The sequence below is a fragment of the Colletotrichum tamarilloi genome (assembly GCF_030869305.1).
Source record: "Colletotrichum tamarilloi strain Tom-12 chromosome Unknown Scaffold_85.1, whole genome shotgun sequence".
Lineage (NCBI taxonomy): Eukaryota > Fungi > Ascomycota > Sordariomycetes > Glomerellales > Glomerellaceae > Colletotrichum > Colletotrichum tamarilloi.
In genome coordinates this window covers 106417-123954 of record NW_026849468.1, presented here as the reverse complement: position 1 = coordinate 123954, position 17538 = coordinate 106417, and the positions used below count along the sequence as shown (strand labels likewise).

At 50.3% G+C, this 17538-nt stretch overlaps 8 protein-coding genes across 8 annotated transcripts; 3 read left to right on the top strand and 5 right to left on the bottom strand.

The window, feature by feature from the left end:
- Positions 1-327: 327 nt before the first annotated feature.
- Positions 328-1710, top strand: CTAM01_12961 (uncharacterized protein; the record flags this gene model as incomplete). The annotated part of the gene is made up of 1 exon (XM_060528966.1): positions 328-1710. One exon carries the CDS (start codon positions 328-330, stop codon positions 1708-1710), a length of 1383 nt encoding a protein of 460 aa, XP_060376493.1.
- A 1087-nt stretch (positions 1711-2797) lies between these two features.
- On the bottom strand, positions 2798-3178 carry CTAM01_12960 (uncharacterized protein; the record flags this gene model as incomplete). Its single annotated transcript, XM_060528965.1, has 1 exon — positions 2798-3178. One exon carries the CDS (start codon positions 3176-3178, stop codon positions 2798-2800), a length of 381 nt encoding a protein of 126 aa, XP_060376492.1.
- A 513-nt stretch (positions 3179-3691) lies between these two features.
- On the bottom strand, positions 3692-4426 carry CTAM01_12959 (uncharacterized protein; the record flags this gene model as incomplete). Its single annotated transcript, XM_060528964.1, has 3 exons — positions 3692-3995; positions 4059-4246; positions 4316-4426. 3 exons carry the CDS (start codon positions 4424-4426, stop codon positions 3692-3694), a joined length of 603 nt encoding a protein of 200 aa, XP_060376491.1.
- A 1114-nt stretch (positions 4427-5540) lies between these two features.
- On the bottom strand, positions 5541-6447 carry CTAM01_12958 (uncharacterized protein; the record flags this gene model as incomplete). The annotated part of the gene is made up of 2 exons (XM_060528963.1): positions 5541-5720; positions 5773-6447. 2 exons carry the CDS (start codon positions 6445-6447, stop codon positions 5541-5543), a joined length of 855 nt encoding a protein of 284 aa, XP_060376490.1.
- An 829-nt stretch (positions 6448-7276) lies between these two features.
- Positions 7277-7627, top strand: CTAM01_12957 (uncharacterized protein; the record flags this gene model as incomplete). Its single annotated transcript, XM_060528962.1, has 1 exon — positions 7277-7627. One exon carries the CDS (start codon positions 7277-7279, stop codon positions 7625-7627), a length of 351 nt encoding a protein of 116 aa, XP_060376489.1.
- A 620-nt stretch (positions 7628-8247) lies between these two features.
- Positions 8248-9027, bottom strand: CTAM01_12956 (uncharacterized protein; the record flags this gene model as incomplete). Its single annotated transcript, XM_060528961.1, has 1 exon — positions 8248-9027. One exon carries the CDS (start codon positions 9025-9027, stop codon positions 8248-8250), a length of 780 nt encoding a protein of 259 aa, XP_060376488.1.
- A 2143-nt stretch (positions 9028-11170) lies between these two features.
- On the top strand, positions 11171-13188 carry CTAM01_12955 (FAD binding domain-containing protein; the record flags this gene model as incomplete). The annotated part of the gene is made up of 4 exons (XM_060528960.1): positions 11171-11185; positions 11248-11532; positions 11599-11921; positions 11985-13188. The coding sequence occupies 4 exons, from the start codon at positions 11171-11173 to the stop codon at positions 13186-13188; spliced, it is 1827 nt and encodes a 608-aa protein (XP_060376487.1).
- Positions 13189-13620: 432 nt separating this feature from the next.
- Positions 13621-14189, bottom strand: CTAM01_12954 (uncharacterized protein; the record flags this gene model as incomplete). Its single annotated transcript, XM_060528959.1, has 2 exons — positions 13621-14028; positions 14085-14189. 2 exons carry the CDS (start codon positions 14187-14189, stop codon positions 13621-13623), a joined length of 513 nt encoding a protein of 170 aa, XP_060376486.1.
- Between the last annotated feature and the right edge of the window lie 3349 nt (positions 14190-17538).

Here is a 17538-nt window from a genome sequence, read left to right as displayed (position 1 = left end):
CATGACGGTATCGATAACTCAGTCCCTGGATGCGACGAATCGCAAAGAGAACCGGCCGCGTGGCGACTCTCAACCAGAAGCGACATCAGTCCTGTCGATCATTGCGCAGTAGACATGGTCAATCATGGCCCCTCAAAGGGCTGCTCGACATGTCGCAAACGACGTGTTAAATGCGACGAAGACCGACCAAGCTGTCGTGAATGCCTCCGGCTGCGACGGGTGTGTGGAGGTTACGAATCACAGAAAAAGATAGGCGAAATTCGGTTCAAGGACCAGAGCACTGGTGCAAGGCTCCTTACGCCGACATCACGGTTCAGGAGCCCTCGCATGTTGACAACGCCAGAATGGACAATGCAGGCTGTCATACCAGCAAGGATTTCCACCAGCGACGAATCACTCGCTGTCTGCTTCTTTCACACCTCGATTGCGGGCTTAGGACGCAGCTTTCGCTCGACCCAGGGTTTCCTGGAGCCTCTTCTCCCTGTCGTATCCAAGGAGCATCCGGATTCTGTCCTCTCGACCGTCCTGACTGCCGTGTCAACGAAGCTCTGGAGCTTATGGAAAATCCCAACCAACAACTATCGAACACCTCATCCTCCGTTCACCAGGGCGCTGAGTCGCCTACGAGCAGCTCTTAATGATCCCCTTGAGCGGTCAAAGGACAGTACCGTACTCAGCGCTATCTTGATGCATTTCTACGAGAGCCTCGTTGCTCGGTCGACGCACCAGCATACCATGCGTGCTCACCAGGACGGGGCTCGTGCATTGCTGGAACATGGCGCCGAGAGCGTCCCGGACTCGGATTGCCGCGCATACTTGAGGAGATACCTGCGGCACTGTGACGTGTCGACATATATGGAAATGCAACCAGAGGACACCTCGAGCCTGGATGTTTGGTTCGATGCAGGGTGGGACTATTCTACGCCGGCCAATCCGAATGCAGTCTTGGACCTGATCGGGCTCTCGATTGCCGATTTGCAAAGGAGACTATCCACCTTTATGTGCGGGCTGGCCAAGAATAACTTAGATGGTCTAACCCTCGCGACTTGGTGGCAGGAGGCTTCGTCTGTTAACGCACAGCTCTCGGATTGGATTCAGCTAGTGCCGGCCTCATGGCAGCCTTGCAAAGGGCTCGAAGAAGATAGCTTGGGTTACTTTGGGTCCTGCGACATATACCCGACCGTCCAGATTGCCACGATCTGGAATGTATGGCGCGTTTGCCAGCTCATGGTCCTGCGGATGAAGTTCTATCTGCTTGCGAAAGCGCCCCCCGAGGCGCGGCAGCAAACTATCTTGATCGCTACCAAAGATTCCAGTCTCCCAGATCCAAATCACGGCAGGAAGTTGGTGGACTCCATCTGCCGGTCCATGCCGTTTTACCTGGGTAACCGCCAAAATCACAGAGGCTTGTACGACTTAGCGGACCCTGCGATCAGAATCCCCAGCTACCACGACCAGAACTTTGACGAAGCTACACGTATGCAGTATATCCGAGGGGACGAGGCAATGAGTCTCTCTGATTATAGGCACCATATTCTGATTCAAGGCCCTTCGCACGCACTGCTTCACTTGAACAGCCTGATCAAAGTGCTGTCAAAGGAAGGCGGAGAACTTATCTGTCGTCAGCTGCATAGGGACAAAGTCGTCTGGATCAAGGAACAGTTCCTCCGGGTCTGTGAACTTAACGACCCAGTCAGTCGTTTTAGATAGTAGTAAATGATACCACCCTTATAATAAGTCACGCTTTGGTATGGGTGATGTTTCTTATTAGCTCCAGGTTCTTCGAAACCCTAAGACTCAACGTATTACGACCCAGCGGTTACTGATCAGTAATAGCCTCACTCATTAGCCATTAATATACTAACATCGATACTGGGCCCAAGGCGCACGTATTGCCCCTGTTTTTCGTGCAATGCCAAGTGCGTCTCGCGGGCTCGTCCTCTGGCCACATCAATCAACTTCCAAATGTCGGTATGCTTGGCAAGGAAGTGATATGATGCAGGCGACAAGTCACTTGGAAAGTGGACCCAAAGGAATAATAGAATATATAATGTAGTGGATAAGCAAAGAAACGCTTGGCAGGTGAGGCCAGCCTCGACGATTAAGCATAGAAGATCCATACTCAAGGTGCAACGCTTAGCTACGAGTCAGCATGACTGATGGGCCATAAGCTGAGGGCGAGTTAAGGGCAAAAGACTCTGCTACGAACAAGTATACGAAGAACACCCCCTGAATTGGAGTCTCGAATATGTTGTAAATGGCCGCTGTCTACCTAAAAGCTAATTACCTTCTTTTGAATGTTCGCCTGTAGAGTCGGGATTCGAGGAAGACTGTGGGAACGGCCAAGCCCGGGAGAAGATACGGCTCATTCCCCGCGCGACACCCGATCTTATGGTCAAATTTGGTCATGGCAGGAATCAGTTCCCCGTCATAGGCCGAGACGGCACTCCTGCTTTGACCGCGCATGCCGGGTTGTCTTCACATGGATGGTAATTTGCAACCTTTAGACCCCAAATGGGACAGTTCATTGAAATGCGTGTACTTTCATTGTTTCCGTCCTCCAGGACTATAGCGTTTCGAACCCCCCTCATTGGGAGGGGGGGGGGGGGCTCAATTGGGCGTGCCGGTCATAGCTCCCGTGTCTGCGCCGCCTTTGATGTATCTACAATAATACTGATTTTCCTCCACGAGGCACTCAATGCTCGCTCTGGCATATGATGCCCCTACTCCTGTACTGTTTAAGGCTGAAAGAATGAAATCTTAAGACACTAGTGCTTTAGCTCGTCTTTACAAACCACTACAAATTGTATCTCGGCAGAGTTTGTGACTGGCCAGCTTTCCAATGCTCGAAAGCATCGACACTTTCCTCCAAGGCATCAAATCCCAGAATAACTTCGAGGTAGGCCGTGTCAGCGAGAGTGAAACCATCGGGTGAAGCTCCTCTAGGTTCAGACCTTAGCCAAGCATCCCTTGACTCCTGAATGGGGCTATCTGGCAAATGATATGCACGCTGATTTGACCTTGCTCCCTGAACGTTGATGGTGGTCCTAGACTTTCGTAAGTTCTCGTAGATCTCCAACATGTCCAGTACAGTGTCTCTGGTCCCATCATGATATAGACCTGAGCTCTCCAACTGCCCAAGCAGCTTTCCCAGAACAGCGCCATCTTCTACCGCCATTGCTGCGCCCTGCGCTTGATATGGCAGTGTTGGATGGCATGCATCGCCAAGCAAGGCTATGGGGCCCTGTTGAAATCAGTGATCACTTGCAGATACTAGGTCCGTAGAATGATTACCTTCCTCCACGATTGCAATTCTTCGTGGTGACACAGCTTCCATTTTAAAACGGACGGGACACATGACAGCATTTTTATCAGTCTACGTCGATCAGGTCAGTAACAATACTCCAGTGTAAGAGAACATTTACCAGACCTTTCATCCCAGCCGACAAACAAAGCTCGCATCTCCTCCACATCCCCAGGCGCCTGTCTCATATCTTTGGGTATGTCATCTGGGCATATAATGACAAGGTTGAATACTTGTCCACCGCCGATGGGATAAAGAACACAATGCTTATTCGGGCCCATCCAGCATTTGACTGTCTTATGCTCGATCAAGTCGTCTATCCGAGGGTCTTTCAAATCCTTCATCTGCTGCAAGGTCAAGGTGGCTCGATATGCAAGGTCTCCCGTCTCAGACGGTGGAGAGGGTCGGCCAAGAATCTGATCCCTCGATCTTGACCAGAGACCTCCGCGGTATTAGTAAGGACATGTTTTGCCAGTCTCGGATCAACGTCAAGAAATAGCAACTTGAAATGTGGGCAGACTGACCATCGGCACCAACGACAACATCACCCCTTACGATTTCGCCAGTCCCAAGGCGCACACTTGAGTCTTCGAAATCGATCGCCACTGCCTCCGTGCCAAGTCGTAACTCTGCGCCAGCCTCCTTGGCCGCGCTCCATAATACACCGTGGTAGTGTGGTCGAGCAATAACCCTAAGAGAGGGTCAGACTCAGCTTCATCAGCAACGCACCTCGCCACCTCGGGCAATAACTGACATCCAAAGATCGCCATAGGATTGCTTCATCTTCTCGCCGCCTTCCATCTGATACAAGACCTTGCCATCTTTGTATCGAAGGTAGTCAATTGTATCGACCAAAGTAGCCTTGTCTAGCAGTTGGGGTACGAGGCCGAGCTTGCGAAGGATCCGGGCAGCGTTAGGTGGTATCTGTATCCCTGCGCCGACCTATTGAACTCACACTGTCAGTAGCCCCCTCAAGTTTTCAGCTTCAAGGTGCATCGGAATGGCACTTACAGGCTGTAAAGCAGCAGCTTGTTCGAGAACTACAACTTCGAGGCCTTCCCGACGACAGGATATGGCGCAAACCAGACCACCGATTCCGGCACCAATAATGACCACCTTCATTTCGATTCCAGCAAACTTACATGTATTTCATGTATGGGTGTTCACTCATGAGGTGCGATCGAAGATGTCTGAAATAAAAGGAGCTGTGCTGCGTTCCCGAGCACGCATATATAGGATGGTTCCAGCAAAACCAATTCCTCGTCACAGTGACGCGTAAAGCTGATGGAAACGACTTGCCAAAGGGGGTAATGCTGACCGATGTCAGAATGAGCTCGGAACGATGGGTTGACCGCCATTGACCGAGCTTTGCCGATGCGATAGCTAACCGTAACACGACTGACCCCATGACCATCACCCGCATTCTTCAAAGCTTCATCCCTGCAGTTTTCGAGGGAAGGCGTTGAATGATCCTGCAAATCTGCCAACAAACCTGTTTGACTACGAACTTTCTCTGGAGGTTTGTAAGAAAAAAGGCTTCCACATCGCACACCCATGTGTCACATGATGGCAGAAACTATTACCTCGTTGCCGGCACAGAGGTAAACATCAAAATTTGGGATGAAAAGACCATGCGAAAACCTTAAGTTAGCGGTAATTTGAATACTTTTGTGTGCTCTTATTCTACGTTCTATAGCCAGCGACCGGAAAGACTGGAGCATCTGTTTGTCCGATCAAAGACAGCCCTGACGAATAATTGTGCATACCTTAGGCTGGGAAAACCTGTCACCAGTTTCATGGAAACAAGTTTCATGCTAGGTAGAATCTTTGAACACGCTCCGGCAGACTCTTGAATTAGTCATCGAATAAAACTACATATGACTGCATGTGGCGTCTCGCATCGCTGCATCAGCTCAGTCGAACGCTCGTAACATAAGCACGCTTACTGCATGCTCACCTGCACTGCGTCGATTGAGACTTCAAGTTGCTGATGGCATTACGAGTTTCCCTGCATCCTCAATTCTGCCAGTCACAAAACCGAGAGGAACGTTTGGACCCCAAACATGGAGTGAATCTGGTGCTTCTGGAGACCGGGTAGCTTCAGTGTTCTCGTTGACCAGGTCTCCATCGCAATAATGTTCAAGAATGTTTCCCGATGTATCAAACCTATGGCGAATATCCCGTTATTCCATCCTTCGGCACTTGTTCCTTGGAGTCTTGGGGATCGCGTTCATGCTTACCAGTAGTCAAATAGTTGGCTGCCCAAGACATGCCGTCCAATTCCCCAGCAGTTGGTGTAACCCTTCTTCAAAAGCCACTCGTGGCCGAGAGCTTGAGTATCCATATCATTAACCTCGAAGCTAGCGTGATGAACAAAAGGCGTCTGGCTAAACGGATGGGCGCCGAGGAAAAAGCTCTGGGTCCGTGATCAACAAATGCACCAAAGATTACACGGCTTTGCCACTTACATGGTGGTCAGTGAAAGTGGTTCCTCTATCAATGTGCATGAAGCAAGTCGTGTCTTTGTTTGTCCGAGGGTCGAAAACCGCGTCAGTAGGCACTAGGTTCATAAGGCCAGTGTACCACTTCAGCGTTTTCTCGTAGGTGTCCTTGGGGACCATGAATCCATAATGCCCCAGCTTGTGAATTGGACTAGGCCCGTAATTGAAGCGTTTGAAACGACCTTTTCTTGGCTTTTCGTCAACCAGATTGGTGGGGGGACTCTCGTCGTCAGCAATCCGGCTTTTGTCCACATTGTCAACATCGCTTCTTGGGGCCTGGCCGTGAATGAATCCAACATAGTACCCATTCGGGTCGACAATGTCTACTCTTTTACCACCTCCAGGGCCTTTCTCGCCGTGAATGCCTGTAGCGTCAGGGTGATTCGCAGCGACCTCAAGGTCGTTCTCGTTCTCCACGACCCAGGTTGCGCCAATAAATGCGCGGCGTGAGCCGGGAGATCTTTCAATTACATAGACGTACGGGTCAACACCGAAGCCGGCAAAGTAGACACGTCCGTCCTGCCGAGCCACCTCTTGAAGGCCAAAGTCTTCAAGGAATTGGGCTGCCTTTTCGACGTCGACGTGCTGATACAGCACTGAGGCCAGACGATTGACCCTAATCTTCTGTGGTGATGAAGCCATGGGTGCGACACGCGACTAATGATAAGCTGGATGGGTTTACGGACAGTGAATCAGATTACGTGCAGGCTCTTGGATACTCAAAACGGCTGGTCATATATGTAGCGCAATGCACTAGATTTCCCAACGGGATTTCGCGGACTTATTGACCGATGATGCGCCGCGGCCTTGAACGGCTTTACCGCGAATGCCGCCTGGCTATTTGACCTGCATCTGCCGGAAGACACGGGTTCCTGCTGCCAAGGGACTAACTCTATTTGACGGCTCTTCCTTTCGCTATCTACAGGTTCCGGAATGAGAGATCCTCACCCGATTCTTTACTTGGTTGCTCTTTCGATTAATTGCCACAGGCTGGGAAGTCTTCTTCCATATGCTCACCTAATTGCTCTTGGCAACTCACTGTTGACCATGTCTTTCAATCGACTTGTTCATTTTGAGGAAAATGGGAAAATTAACTATGGTGATATGATCGACTCTAGTGATGACAAGGGCTTCGACGTCTTGGAGCTGGATGGTAGCCCATGGCTAGGTCTAAAATTAACTGGTCGCAAGGTCAAAACTGCGAAGGTACTTCATGCACCTTGCCCGATTCGCCATTTGCTCACAATGAAGACGCTGCTTTTATGCCCCATTGCGGCCTGTCCATCATCATCTGTGTAGGGCTCAAACTACAAGCAACATGCAGAAGAAGCAAAGGTATGCATAATGCCCAAGTCCTGCCCTTGGCCCTCACACAGTTAGTGTTCCCGAACTGAGAAAAACTTACTCACGTATCGACGCAACGTCTAGTCGAAGGTGCCAACCTTTCCCGTCATTTTCACGAAGCCGAGTGATGCTTTGGCGGGGCCTTTGGACGATATCAAAGTACATCCAGACGCTCAGATTCAACTGGACTAGGAAGGAGAGCTCGTGGTCATCATCGGCCACGATGCCAAAGACGTCAAGGAAGACCAGGCTCTCAATTACGTATTGGGATACACAGCTGGGAACGACGTGTCTGCAAGGAACTTTCAACTGCCAGATGCCTCTGGTGGACAATTTTGTTATGCGAAATCATTTGACGGTTTTGCACCTGTGGGCCCCGCAATCTGGTCAACCGAGTCGGTGCCAGATCCCCAAAAGCTTCATCTCACGACAATTGTCAATGGGGAGGTGGTCCAAGAGACGGGTACAAGTGACATAATTTGGTCGGTAGCCCAGATCATTGCCCACCTCTCTCGAGGCACGACTTTGCGGAGGGGAACAGTGATCATGACAGGCACTCCCTCTGGCGTCGGTTACTTTCGAGGCGCCTTTCTCAAGGACGGTGACTTGGTAGAAGTAGGGATCTCTGGACTGGGGAGAATCGCAAATTGGATCGTCTTTTGACGCGCAAAAGAACGGGACACGAAAGAGATGTCTGCGACGTTGTTCAGAGGCTCGACTCGAAGCAGTTGAACCCAAAACTATCACCGCATAGATATTCCAACTGCACAGGGGAGCACCAGCTATAGCACCCCTCAGACGTATTTGCGAGAAGTTGTGGTATCTCGCCCACATTTTCATCCAAACCCAATTCGATGTCGAAAAGTTCCCTCGGAGACTGGCAAGCGCCATGTGGCTCAGACGCTCCGTCATAGACAGATCCAACACCAGACTGTCGCATACCCGATCGAGTTTTATTTGTGGCTCTGAGTGACTCATTGTGCAGATTCAAATGAGAAAAGTAAATCTTGCAGTATTTTCTCAATGAGGATTGTTTCTCGAGGTTTCTCTTATATTCTATTGACTTGGAAGTCATCAGGCCTGCGAGAATCGGCACCATTAGACTGAATGAATGGTCTCGATATAGAAACGGATGTACTCACCCAGCAGCACAGAACCTAGCTCCCAGAAAGTAGCAAAGTGGGAAAGAATTAGGGCTGAAAGCTCTTGGTTGCACGATGAACTTAGTGACCGCGACGAAGACGTTGATGGATAGGTGCGGGCAGAAAGAAGTGTTCCGGCGAAGAATGGGTGACTGAAGGCGATGTATTCGGGGTGCCAACGGTTGAGGATTCTCGAATAGTCATCTCCGATTGTCGCAACACCCGACGCTGGTGTTGCTGTCAGAATTTGTAAACACGCTTGAGTGTTTGCCAACATTAGATGCATGCCAATAATCCAATTGGCGTTCGCAAAAGTCCTGGCAGTGAAGACAGGCGGCTTAGTTTCCAGTCCATATCTCCGAGAAACTGCAAGAGAGAAGTAAGTTATTGAGCTAGCGAGATCGCTATATTCTCGCTGAGACTTCTGCTGGCCTGAAGCTGCCTCGTACGCCAAAGCCATCAGATAGTTGGCCACGAGGAACCACGCTCGCTCGTCTTTGTTCGGAGAGTCGAGCAAGACTCTCCAAACCTGTGTTGGATTAAGGGGAATGACCGGTGACTCGCATGGGTTGTTGGAAAACCACGCTTCATCGCTGACCGGGAGACGCACAATGATCCTGTGGCTGTTGAGTCCTCGCGGCCTCATTGAGAGGATTGAAGCGAACGTATCAATCTCCCATACGAGCCAAAATGCTCTCCTACGCTCCTCTTCTGCCGACCACTTTGTGGACGCCATTTCATTGCCGCCGTCTTCTTCGTCCATACAGCAGACGTCGAGGTCGTAAGCTAAGCGAACACATACCCCGGTGAGTATCCATGCTTGATGACTTGGGCCGGCCGTGTAGAGATAAAAGGCCAACAATATACACCCCTGTAAATATTCCAACGTTGTTTCGCTATCGGACGATCGCAGTCGGCCGTAATATTGAATCGCCCCTTCGGCGAAATTATCCCCACGATTCGTTGGTGACAATCCCTGGAAGTACTCATTATTTGAGTGTCGCGCGGCGAGAGCAAAGATACCATGTAACAGAAGGCCCTCTTCCAGCGACACCTGGAGTAACCTCTCTTTTTGGAAACTACCATCGACAATGTACCTGGCGAAGAAGTTTGGTCGATGAAGCAATGGCAACCATGCTTGAATTTTGTCGAAGTACAAATTGACGAGCTCTGTTGCCACTTCAGCAGGTATCTCGGTCCGGTATAAATTCTTTTCTGTGCTTTCTGCAGCAACTCCCGCTTTGATTTCGACTTTTCGATCAGCTCTGGGCTCGAGACAATGGCTTGTTGAGTTGGCGGAAGTACAGCCTAGATCCACTATGGCGTCCTGCTCCGCATCGTCTCGACAAGTCCCAACGGATCCGGAGTAACTAGGGCTCGTAGCAATTGATTGATCGCTGCCTTGCTCTCTTCCTGGAGATTGGCCCGTAGAGCTTTGGCTTTTTGGAGTTTCGTCAAGTCTGGATTCAAGAAGGCTAACAAGATGTTCTATCAGAGGCTTAGTATAAACACAATTGACGTATTCGGGATGAAATTGGGTCTAACCAAGCCTTTGAGGGTCTATCACGTTTAAATCCTTCTGTTTTGCGGGCCGTTTTCGGAATTCGGGGGCTTTCCTTTTTGTCGGGAATGTACAAGACCCGCCTGTTCTCCGACAGAGACCGCAGATGGGTTGCCGCATATCGCCTACAGGTTCAAGATCAGTGACGTGGTTAGAAACGTAGGGAAATTCAGAAGTCCTTGCATACACCTTGTCTTCTTGCTGCGTTGGAAGAAGTCAGTACGATTAAGCCGGGAAGAGTAGGAGAACCAGTGATGTGACCTTAAGTCATACTCTGTAGGCGGCGACTTACCGTCGGCACTCGATACAAGCGCGAAATCCCCTCTCTGGGGGAATGTCTGCAATGATATTGCTGTCTTTTGAGACCCGGGCATCTTTTGTCGGTCCTAAGCCAGTGATACCTGCTTCGGCCTCCATCTGGATCAAGCCTGTGCAACGATAACGATGCTGGAGGAGACGTTCGCGACTCTAGAATTGCAAGTCGTATGCAGTCAGGACAAGAATAGCCCCGGAAGACGTAAGGCTTTGGGCGATATGGAGTGGATGTAAACGACGCTTAGAGGACGACGATGAACATGTCGATGTATGACTGAAGCAAATTCATGTTGCTTGGAGATGTGCCCCGCTGGCTACCCCAGATTCCAGGTGAGGGGCCGCCCGGGGTTTACGGGATGTGATGCAGGGGCTGCTTGGGCACAGGTCGCTTCAACGGGAACTAGACCGGCAACGCATTCCTCATGGGGTAATCAAAATCGACCCTCTTTTACATGTATCATCTACCTTGGACCTAGTACACTTTCAAACAAGTTATTCAATTTCAGCCATCTGTGATGCTCCGGTCTTCTCCTGACACTCTCTCAGCATCTGCAAGCCTGCATGGCACGCCTCAATATGAAAAGGTATTGATAGTATGCAGCTGCTGACTGGAAATGCCATTATATGGGAATATGTCGAGATGATTGCTGAGAACCTCTGAGCTTTAAAGTTTCTGAGATGGCCACACTAGGTACTCCGTACTTAGAACTCAGTATCTGTGTGGGGACGGTCAACCACGGCGTTCCGAATTGCCGTCCTTGGGGGCACATTGACTAGGCACGTGCGGTCAAGTGAAGAACCTTGGACAAGAGTTCAGCCGGATGAAGATCACCGCGGTGGACGTCGGCATAGTGAGAGCGGTCGACAATATTCTCGCCAGATCGAGGTGCTAATTTACAAAAAGCCCAAAGTCATCTGAGGGAAACATTGTCGTCATTCTGAGCTGTGTGACTTTCAACCAACGATTTGCTAGTCGGAATCGAATTATTCAATCGCGTTAACCATGAGCTCGACAATTGTACGTCGAATTTTGTTGCTCAACTGCCTGGTTCGACGTTTTTATGACTGATTATTTCGCAGGTAATTGAGCACCACGTACCAGTCTTGGTCGTTGGCGCTGGTCCCGCTGGGTTGCTTCTGGCACTGCAGTTGGCGAAGAATGGTGTCCAAAGCTTGATAGCTGAACGAAACCTAGATTCAACGAAATGGCCAAAAATGGATATCACTAATTGTCGAAGCATGGAGCTGCTTAGAAGACTCGGGATTGCCGATGACTTGCGGGCTCAAGGCGTCCCACAACACTACTCTTTCGACGTTCTCTTCAGTACGGGCCTCTCAGAAAATGGAGAGCTCATTGACAAATGGGTAAGCTTATGCTTGCCCCGATACCCCTGCTAGATCAATGGCTTTGTAATTCTCATGAGAAAGTAGAACCTTCCTTCGCCAGACGAATGGCGCCAGCGCATCCATGCTTGCAATGATGGTTCCATGCCAAGGGAGCCATACCAGCGCTGCAGTCAGGCTATTTTCGAAGCCTGGCTGAAGCGTCGCATAGAGTCCGAAGAGCTAGTCGAAGATCACTTCGGCCTCAAGTTCGAAAGTTGTGCAGAAACCTCCGACGGGGTTAAATCGGAACTCGTCAACACCGTCACTGGAGAGCGGCATATGGTCACCAGTCAGTATCTGGTCGGCTGTGACGGCGCTGGCAGTAGCGTCCGTCGGCAACTTTACATCAAGATGATTGGTGGTCCTGTGTGAGTTAGCATGGTTTTCCATCGAAGACTAGCAACTTGAGTCTCTAATGTGATATTGTCCAGACCTTCTGCGATGTATCTCAATCACTTCAAGTCACGAGATCTCACGGCATTGCACAAGCAAGGCCAATTCTGGCACATTTTCTTCACCAGCGGCAGCGTCATAATATCTCAAGACGAAGTTGATACATGGACAATCCATCTTCCCATATCTCTCGACACTGATTGGAAGTCCCTTGATCCAACAGAGTCCATATACCGAGGGCTGGGCGGGTCTTTGGCTCCTTATCCCATCAAGGTGGACGAAATCCTCGTTTGCAGCTCGTGGCGCCCAAACATCGCTATTGCCGAACGTTTTGCTTCTGAAAGTTTCAGAGTGTTCTTAGCCGGCGATGCAGCTCATCAAAACATTCCCACTGGTGGATACGGCATGAACACGGCTGTTGGCGACGTCTTTGATTTAGGATGGAAACTATCGGCTGTTCTTAATGGCTGGGGAGGGCAAGAATTGCTCCGCTCCTACGAAGTCGAACGAAAACCGGTTGCAATTCGCAACATCGAACGGTCTGGTCAACATTTTCAAGTTCACCAGACTTACGTCAAGTGGGTGGCCGACGGAGGCTCAGATGTCCTTTTCAATAGGGAGCGTAGACTTCTGTTTAACCGCATAAAGGCACATACCGAGACCCACCAAGGTGAGAACAAGGACCACGGAATCGAAATGGGATATCGGTACAACGCATCGCCTGTCATCCTCCAGAACGAAGCTGGAGAAGGAGGACAGGAGCCTTCATGGGATCCGCGAACATTTGTGCCATCCTCATGGCCTGGTGGGCGTGCTCCTCATGTCTATCTTCGGGATGGCAAAACCAGCATTTTCGACCTGTTTGGAGTAGGATTTTCAATCATTGACTTCACACAAGCTGGGACCTGGAGTCAAGAGTTTGAGGCAGCAGCTGGAATGCTCAATATTCCGCTGACGAAGGTTTATTTGCCCGGAGAGATCCAGGCCAGGAAGGTGTGGGGTAGAGATGCGGTTCTCGTCCGTCCTGATGACCACATAGCTTGGAGGTCACCACTCGACGGGAAGAGACCGGATATTAGAGCAATCTTAGAAATTGCATCAGGGAGACAATGGCAGACACCTTTGAAGAAAGACTGCGAATCTTCTCATGCGTTGGAGGGTATCGAGCAGCACGGATTTACATCAACCTTAGGCAACGTCGCAGACAACAGAACTGACCTCCTTGCCCCGTTTCAGCGCTGAAATATTGCTAGACTCCCAGAATTCCGTAGCAAACCACTCTATTACTAGGTTTATGTCTCAATTGCCGTGAGAGCGATCAACATAATCGCATCATGAGCCTTGTGAAAACAGCAAGCGCTCCTCTACGTGTCTGTTCGTCAAAGAAATGCCATCCCAGTATCACAATGGTTTTCTTCATCCTTTCTTCGTTCAGCGCTCCCGTATTCATCCCTGAAGTGATCCAAGCAACGCCAACTCCCTTGTGTAAAATATGCTGTCATGACCGGTAACAAAGAAGTGCATCTCGCTATACCCATCAACTAACGTTGGCAGAACGCAGAAGTGTGAAATGCAATCTTTTCCCAGCGTTGTGCAAAAGTCCGCTATGAAGGACACCATCTACTGCCTGCCAAACTGTCAATACCGATCTGCTAGATATATGCTTCCAAGAACTCACTTGCGACCCGACGATCTAAACGACACAGTGAACTCAGAGCCATCCTTCAAGTGAGTGACTTCGTGCGTGAGGTCGTCAACTTGCTTCATTGTGGTCTCCAATTTCTGCACAGTCTCGACAATGGTTTGCTGATGAAGATCAAGTCGGTGGCAGGAATTGGAAAGATTAGTGCCCATCGGCGTGTTCTCCTGGAGGTTCTTGTAGTGCGCCTCCATCGCGCGGAATTCCTGGGTCTCAGAAAGCAGGTGGTCGAGCTTGAGATGGATATCGCCCAGGGATTTATCAATTCCGCTGCGCCATTTGCGAAACTCCTCCACTTCGGGATTGGCAGTAGGAGATGCCGGAGCCTTCGATATGTTCTCTGCCAATCGGACGTCAGGCCACTGGACCCTGCTCGTTTGTACCTAGAGTGATACGTCGTAAGTATCGTGCCACTCGAACAACAGAGCTCATTAAATACCAGAGGAGGGACAGATCGAGCTCCTGGAAATTGTCCCGGCATCTTGGGCCAGTCTCCCATTGCGGCCTCCCGCTGCCGCTTGTTGTTGGAGACTTGGCGGTCCATCGCTCTTGATGCGGTCGCAAACGACCTCGGACCTGCCGGTGAATGCTTCGCGTCGAGTATGATACTTCTTAGTGTACAGGATTCGTGCAGAGTTAACCAGTCTCGCGTGTCGTGCAGTTGATAATGATGAGTTGACAGAAACTTTTTGCTATCTCGCGGGAAAGGTTCAGTATGGATTTGGCAGGAAGGATCGTGAGGATGGAAGGAATGGAGAAAATTGAGTTGAGGAAAGGAAAGATTGCTTCTTGGACAAGCCGGGTGTGGTTGTCTTAATTACCAGAGCCGGCTTCACCTCCCACCTCGCAACCCAGAGATGGATACACGTCTGGCAGGTGCGGCACCTGCATCATTGAATATCTATAAGATGCGTGTCCCACTGAGTCCTGAGTCCTACTTTCCCACTCATTTCACCTTTCTTCTTTGTGTATCTCATGATCGTACTCAGCCTGCGCAAAGGTGAAGTCAATGGTGGAGTGAGGCCTCACCAAGGCCCCACAATTGCCCCTTTGGACCAAGACGGCGAAGCGAAGTTCAGACGAACAAACGGCAACTTCCTTTGCTGCCTACGGAGACAGACGGGCCGTAAACGTAAACATAATGCTCCGTTTAGCCGCTGGGTGTTCACCTTACTTTGGATATCTCCATTAAGTTTGATTCGAGACCTCGTACTTGACTGCAACAGGGTCCGATATCTGTGTCACAGCCCGCCATCACAGTCTGACTCATTGTTGCAACAAGTGGAAGAAGAAATAGTCTCGAATCACAAACAAGTCGGAGATATCCCGCCTCGGCTAGTTTGACACCTTTGAGAAATCGTTCACTCGTCTTGGAAGCATAAATGAAGACCACTGATGACGTCTATTGAAACAATCACAGGAAGATTGTTCCTAACGACACCGGCCGGAACCCCAGACACGCCCGCTGCAACATATAATTGAGGTTTATATATCCTCTGAGGCCAAGTTTACCCCGTGAAGTGATTGATGAATGTTGCCGTATCCAACAAAAAGGAATTAAGCGAGCCATACTCGAGTCAAGCTGAACTCTCGAACCAGGCTGGGCTTGACTGTCGCTTGTCAGGTCGTCCGAATTAGGATGTCTGCTCATGCACAGACAAAGTTAACTTTGCCAGCAAAAGCTTACCAGACCAACGGTCAATGCCGTTGAAATCTCTCCACTTTCCGATTCATCAGAAGCTTGAAATCTCGAGAAGCCCAACTTGGGACCTGATTGGAGCTCTGGAAAACCGGCTGTTCAGCTTGTTTTTCGGGAGGCAACCGCCGAGAATCTAATTCGTGATAGCCTTAATCAGTAATCTTAAATTGCAAAAGATTTAGTTAAATCTTCTTTTGAGCTTGATTCTAATCTTTAGACTGCGACCCTGAAGGAAAATTATTTGTTCTTCTTTCGAATGCCTCCAGCCAGGGGCTTACTGTTACATTCCGTTTATCCGCCTGCGTGCACTGGCGTACTCATCGGAAAATGACTGGGACATCGCCATCCCATAAAGTTCCGCATGCCCTACGATGACCCCTGTGAAGATGATTCAGGTTGTGAGCACTATCAGTAGGGCTGCCAGGTCAGGAGCCGGAGAGGTGGATACGACACCCTTCTTGAGGTGCCTTTGGTCTCAACAAATGTATGTTCAACTCGGTTTACGAGGACCGCCAATCCACCACCCACACCATCTGTTGACCTGCTGTGGCTTTTTATCGTCGCCAAGGCTGTCTACCCGCCCTGGCTATGCTCTTGGCGCGTGCTATGAGCTGCAGATATCTCACGAACACTACCGCAGATGAGCCTCACCACACCAAGCATTGCGAATGGGGGCTTGCTGCTACTTGGCAGCGCTTGGCGCTTGGTTCTGGGCTTTCCATAAATAATCCTCCAAGCGCAAGTTCGCAGCAGATTTGCAAACGCCTGCACACAGCCACTCTAAGTTGTTCGTGTCACTGTGCTCCATGACTAATCTATCTTGTCTAATTTGCCTCTTGGTCTCAAAACATCTCGCTATCCTCTGGGTACGACTTCATTGTCTCTGGTATCATTTTGCCTTTGTTGATCACCCGGAGCCGAGATGAGAGAGTTGCCCCTGTGTTTACACTGGCTTAGTCTTTCGGCACCGGCTAGCCATTTCCCTGACCTTGAAATGGGCTGCCTACCTGCCACCTTGGAGGCTCGCGGATCCAGCCGACAGCGATTGCGAAGGCATGAATGGAAAAGATCAGACACAATTGCTCCCCTCCCTCACTAGCAGCCTGAAAGTTGGCCCAACGCCCGTTTGTTGCCTTGAATCGGGGAGGGAAAGTGTGGTTCAAAGCACAAACCCGAGTTCGTGCCGTGCGTAGCCCGCGCGCGCGTCGGTTGGTGTTGGCCGACCTGGACTAGGCGCAGCAGGGATCCGTGTGGAGGAGAGACTAGTAAATAATGTCCGAACACCAAAACAAAATCCCACTTGTAGCCGCAAAGCTTTGACTTGCCGGAGAGTGACATGTTCACAGCTGGAAACAAACTAGGTTGCCCTTGGTTAGGGCGGCTGGGCCTTCTCAGGTGGGAATGGTGGTGAGTTTGCTGATATGACAGAGAGGGACTTATTTTCTGCTCTACAAGAGCGAGGAAGGCATCGTAGTAAAGCCAAAGTTGTGGTATCTTCGGATAAGGAGGGCGGGAATTTGAGATGACGCGCACCTTTAGGGCTACTCAATGTTCGGCTCTCCCCCTTGCTTGTGTCGGCGAAGAGAGTCAAAATTGCGCCAGTTTGTAACTTCCATGAAGCTCCCATGATGGAGATCAATCATCAATCAAAGTGGATTCAAGTCCAGCGGATCCGATGATGTAGTAAAACACCGTCGTATTACACGCACTTTAATGACTCTTCATGAGAGGGTCTCGGGAGCGAGGCGACGGCCGAAAGGTTAAACGGCGTAGTGCCGGTAACGGGTCCGCGGGTGGACGCCAACGGTGCAATGGTCAGTAAAGAGCTAAACTGCGACCAGATGGAGCTTTTATTACCGCTCAACCGGGAAATTGGAAGTTGTAATGTGGTCGTAGTACTCGGGGACCTCCTTGCAGGTGATGCCGTCCGGCCCTGCTGTGTCTGTCCTGGCGTGACTTCACGGACCAGGCCCACAGAGAAAGCAGTGAAAGTTGGAAGAGAGAGTGAGTGTTTGTGTGTTCCAAAGGCAAGTCGAGAGAGGTAGGGGGGGTTCAAGGTTTGTTTCACCCCCGGACAGAGTTCGCCGCTCGCGGCCAATCCCCGCCGACGGCCATCCCCCATCAACGACTGTCCTAAACTTCTGGACGACAGCTTATCAACCGGACTCAAGGCAATGCGTGTCTCAGGAAGGCC